The sequence below is a fragment of the Humulus lupulus genome, chromosome X, assembly GCF_963169125.1.
Source record: "Humulus lupulus chromosome X, drHumLupu1.1, whole genome shotgun sequence".
Taxonomy (NCBI): domain Eukaryota; kingdom Viridiplantae; phylum Streptophyta; class Magnoliopsida; order Rosales; family Cannabaceae; genus Humulus; species Humulus lupulus.
In genome coordinates, this window is record NC_084802.1 from 228,024,022 (window position 1) to 228,030,021 (window position 6,000).

General features: G+C 28.8%; 1 protein-coding gene across 1 annotated transcript; it reads right to left on the reverse strand.

Moving 5' to 3' along the window:
- Positions 1-531: 531 nt before the first annotated feature.
- On the reverse strand, positions 532-2,720 carry LOC133804988 (homeobox-DDT domain protein RLT3-like). The gene is made up of 3 exons (XM_062243088.1): positions 2,635-2,720; positions 1,502-1,588; positions 532-800 (listed from the first exon to the last, which is right to left on the reverse strand). The coding sequence occupies exons 1-3, from the start codon at positions 2,698-2,700 to the stop codon at positions 702-704; spliced, it is 252 nt and encodes an 83-aa protein (XP_062099072.1). The 5' UTR covers positions 2,701-2,720; the 3' UTR covers positions 532-701.
- Positions 2,721-6,000: the final 3,280 nt, after the last annotated feature.

Here is a 6,000-nt window from a genome sequence, read left to right on the forward strand (position 1 = left end):
CCCTAATCACCACATACCAATTGAAAGAATCATCACTACTAGAAAAAACAGTATTCATAACACTTAAAAACTGCTAACCGGGAGTATTGATAACGCTTCAGAAAATGCTAACATAGCCTCTGTTATTAAAAGTCCTGTCTTTTCTATAACAGTATTCGAATGTTATGTTCGATGTTATCTTAAACTATTCAATAACACATTTTTAGTTGCTATAATATTCAAATAATAACATTTAGTTAGAGTATTTGATTATAAATTTAGAGTATAATCTTATACTTTATGCATAACACTTTTCAACTGTTACATTTGATTATTTTGATAACATTTTTAGTTTGTTATATTATATAAATCATAACGATTTGTTAAGCTTATAATATGTTTTTAAATCGTAACATATAGTAATAAAATTTTGTTACTTTAGTGTGGATAAAATATTTTAAATTTTATTTTGATAAGTATACTTATATGGTTTTTTTTTAATTAAAAGATTTTCATTATTGTATTTTGATAAAAAAAATCAAAATTAATCATAAAATGTAATTCTCAATAGATTGATAAACCATAAGTATTACATTAAACAATAACTAATTCAAACCATGAATGTGTCTACTTCATGAGATCTTACTTCTAACTTAAGTTTGAAAGCCTAGCATAATAAAGTTTTTGAACATTTTTTACTTCAAAAATGAAAAACAGAAACATTACAAGATACACAAAAGTAAACCATGCATGAAACTTGCTCCATCCTTCAATTCATCATCCTTTGTGCACTTGTCTTTGTTGTGAGTCCATTTGCTTAGCTACAATAAAATTTAAATAATTAATACTAACTAATCAACCTGCAAAACATTTACACTTAAACTTATCACAAGAAAATTTAAAAATATATACATATTTAAGGCAAGGAATACACAATTCATTTCAGGAAATGATAACACACAATATAATGTCTCTAAGTATCAGATAGTAATGGGTTGGTCACAAAATTTCTATCATCACGCTAAGGGGATTTAGGGAAAGAAGAAGAAATAAAATAACTTGTATTTATCTTTAATGACTAGGCAAACAAAGAAATTCTGTATATTCTGCCCAATGGGAAACTCTTAAAACAAAATGGTATCATTATAAAACACAAACCAAATGATAAAACATAATGATAATAACAATTAACCACAACAAGAGAGCTAATCATATATAAGAAGATTGAGAAAATGTCTTTAACTAATATGGTTATATCACTAACACACTCTAGCTCTTGCGAAAATTGTTTATTATACTTAAAAGCTGCTAGGTGATATAATACAACTAACTAAGGTGTAGTAATTAGAAAGGAAGCAAAGGAAGTTGAGCTATTTATATAAGACCAAAGCGCATTCCCCTGTATACCAGAATTGACTCAATATTACAAACTATAAATGCATTGTTTCATATAAATTTTGAATAGCACAAACAAAATGTTACACAGAAGGAAAGTAAAGTCAGATTAAAGATGAAATAAAACCTTGTCATGAAATGCTTGAGCAAACTCATCAAGGGTGAATTGGCAGACATCAATGACAAGAGAGTAAGTATAGAGGAAATGGAAAACCTGCCAACAGAAGTCAACACATATTTTAAGATTAATGCCAATGATAGGTAATTGTCTCAACTAAATGCCTTAATATATTGCCATTTCAAAACACATGGAGAAGAGAAATGGTGGGGTGGAGACCAGCATTTCACAATAGAGAAAAAAAAATAGGATGATAAATCTTCTATCAGTCAGAAACAGTGTTATTGGTAAATAACATACAAAAGGTTCCAATGATGCAAGAAAACATTGTAATCAGTAAATACACTTCACATAAAGAAATTCAACCCCTGACCAAACCCTGTTAACAACTTTTGTTTCCTAACATGAAAAAACAAAATGGGCAGAGTTGAGTGAATCAACAAAAATATGATGGAAGACATATAGGGCATCAGATATGCACAAACTGTTCTCTACCAAAGTGCAGGCCTGATTAATTTTTATGGGGTAGAAAAAATTCTGTATGTAAGGCCTGAATGTAATCAAGTTAAATGAAACAATATACATGAAGCAACCTTTAGAAACTGAAAGCTGCTACACAGCCTACAGATAAAGATAGCTTGGAAGTTTTTTCACATCTAATTTCTAGATTGTCAGGGCCAACAAACACAAAAGAATGAGGCATGATCCAGGAACTATATAGAGCTAACAAAAAATGACACATTAGTAACTACAAACATTTGAAGAGAAATATTTTATTACAAGATTCTGTATCCATAATTAGACTTATTTGATTAATTTCTTCAATGATTTTATTGATTTCAAGCCACGTTGAACCATTATTTTATTACAACTCTTGTATTTTACACACATACCAAGTGACAATAATAAGAACAATCTGCAAAATTAAACAGAGTCAGACTATCAGAAGGATTATAAAACAGTATTAACTAACACAACAATCTTTTTTCATGAGCATATTGATTATTATAAAGATGTCAAAACATGCAAAAAAAAAAAACCAAATGAGAGGATATTTAGCATCTACCAAATACATTGCATTATGCTTCTAACTGAGGACTTCATTAAATAAGGTAATAGAAAAATATTTGGTAAATTTGCACCTTAAAAAGCTTCTTGAAAATCTCTGGAGATGAATCCCAAGGTTGCATACTGAAAGGTTGCTTCATCTTTATAGAATTTGGTGGAAACTTTACCAACAGATCTGAAAGATGAAAACAAAGTCTACTTAGATATTTCATAATCATGATTCAACAGAAAAAAAAAATTAAACAGACAGGTGAATATGTATCACACTACTGAACCCTAGCTTTATTTGGAAAGAATAATTTTGTTTCATGAATTTAAACTCAAGACCACTTTGCTAGAATACAATTGTAAGGAACTGTCCGTATCAAAAGAATCACCATCATTTGTACCTCTATAATAATTATATATAATTTCAGAAACATAGAACCATGAATGGATATCATTTTATCACGTACAGTCAATTCTGTCAATTTCCTGGTTCCCCTGCCATGATTCATCAGATTATAGTTATGATTTGAAACAATAACACAATTAAGAATCGATACAAATATATTAACCATACAAAATTTGAATTGTAAATTGACATAATAGAAAAACAAACATTGTTCTGACCTTTTTTTAGGGAGGTTCATAAGCAATTATGTCTGACTTATGACTAATATATTTCACCAGTAACTTTGTCCAAACAAAAAGGACTATTAAAAATACTAACATAACAGAAACAGAATGAATCAGTTAAATTTGTTTGCCAATAATCTAGCCCTTAAATCCTAAATTTACACAAGTAAATTACTAGCATTTGTAGAGTACAAACTTGTGTTACTAGCATATGCATAAATCAAATCTGTAAAATCCAAATTTCATACACAAAAGCCAACAAAAGGACTAAAGAAAAGGTAATCTAAATCCATATTCTCAAATCACAAACATTAAGTATTAAGAACCATATTCTTACACTTGAAACATCTCTAATTTTTCTCTTTGTATTCTCTTAATTAGAAACAATTCCAACACAAAAAATTATATAAACCTGAACTAAAGGGGAAATGGCTTACCTTCATCAGCTGCAGCAAAATAAATTATTAAAAACAAAAGCAATAGCACAAACCAAAGAAATAATCTTTAAGCAAAACCAACAAATTAAAGCCCACTTAAAGGATCTTGACACAACCATAATGTGAAAATATAAGGTTTATTTATAAAAGTTCTAGCAAAAGAAAAAAAAACAAACATAATATAAAGCTGAAAATATAAATAACCAGTATGCAAGAAAACATAAAATTATGTCAAATAATAAAACATAACCAGTCATGTAATGAAAATTTGTTACATAATGATTAAAAATAAATCAAATATCACTTTAACATACATTTTAAATCAAGTTAATGGTACTTTAGTACTTTAGAAAACACAATCAAAACTATGGTTCTTTTAACACATATAAAAACTAAAATGCACTTTAGAACAAATAATAGCAAAATTTTCTTTATTGACTTACTTTCAGATTAAAATTAGCTCAATGAAAGGGCTAACTTAAATATATGTAGGCAGCAAATGAAAATAATATGAAGTCACTCAATTTCTTAATTGAATAGAGATGAAATAAAAAGATCAACACCTTGAATTTGATCCAAACTAAGTGGAAATTCTTGAGCCAAAAACTTGAGTCTCAAAGAAAATAAAGATGGGATCAAAAGTAAGAGCAAACTCAGTAGGTCATTTCTTCAAATGCTGAGAGTAGATAAACCATATACATAAAAGAATTTCATGATTATAAATGAAGCAAACTTGTATGAAAATATTTCACCTTGAGTTTTCCAATTGCCTTCTAGCTTAAGATCACTAGATCAGAGTCTAAGTGCATGCCTGCACAAAGAATTAAGAACAATGTCATCCTAGAAAACATTAAGAAAACTTTCAGCATCACAGATGTACTTACTTCAACAAGTATAATGAGTATTCGCTTCCTTATAACCTTTATCACGAAAGTCTTTAGCTTCATCCCCACTTACAGCTTAATATTTGAGCACACACTGAAAGACTTATTTTAAGAACTACTAGCCACTTTGTTTTACTATGTCCTGCAACTTCCACCCGCCAAGTCCTGAGAAAGCAAAATAATGAATTAGTTAACAACAACAAGATTCAAAACAATTGAACTTAAATGTTCAGATTCAAAACAATTGAACATAAATGTCCCAATTCAATAAATACTGCAAGAGTAACACCTATAGCTTCCATTGCTTGTCTCACATGAAACATATATAAGATAATGACAAAAATTACAACTTAACATATATCACATGAATTATATATCCTAATCCATATTTTTTTCATTAAAACAATTGAATTTGTTAGACATTATTTACAGTCAGAATATCTTCCAAATAAAAAAAAATAAAAAGTCAAATTAGAGGTGCCTTACCTTACTTTTAGTATAGCAGAGAACTGGTAATTTTTATTTGTTGTTCAACCTTCCTTTCCACCCCATATGCAAATGATCAAATCTTCAATTACAAGGAAAAAAGACTTTCATTAGGGTAATTAAAAGCAACCCATGCACGTGCACTTAACAACACATAAATAGAAAGAAAATATCAAAAACCAAATAGAGTATTCAACCACTACATCAAGCAGCTTATATGCTATATGTTTTGAAAAAAAAACGAGCAAGACAAAATCGAAATGCTATATGTTGAATTATTATAATAATTATTCTTATAAATAATATACTAGATGAAAACATAAAAGAAAGCCCACTAAGAATGCTTTATGATACACAATCTTGAAGAAACAGGGTAATGTTTATATGATACATGACATTTTTAAATAGCATTAAAAACATTATTTAAAATTCATGAACTCGGCAAAAACGAAAGCCTATCTAAAGAAACTGAAACAGAACAGAAATGATGGCATGATCTTCTGAATCATAAAACTACTGCATATAAATAAACTATCTCAATTTAGAACAAGTGCAATTATTAGAGAAATAATCACATACCAATTGAGTTGCAAATAAATAATACTACTTTGGATAATCCCCTCAACTTTGGATAGTAAATACAGGGCAAAAATACCTCTTACAATCATCAGAGCTAATGTACCCTTTTTCACTCAATGTCTATAACTTTATCTTCAAGCAAAGTGATGGATTTTTTCCTTAGTATTTTGCTCCTGATCTAAAGGACCTGCATTAACTCATTGCTAATAATATCTTGCACATGATACACATTCTTATGCTCAATATTTTCTGCACAACAGTTACCGTTGTCAATCATGTGAGAATAAATAGGATTATAAAATCAAGAACAAATCATGGTCAGAATAACAAATATATATTCCAGCAAAGGTAGAATGTACATACTTCGACATGCTTATAGAACTTAGAAGGAGTCTTTTTGATTGCGTCAAACATTTTTGGTTCCTCACACTTCTTA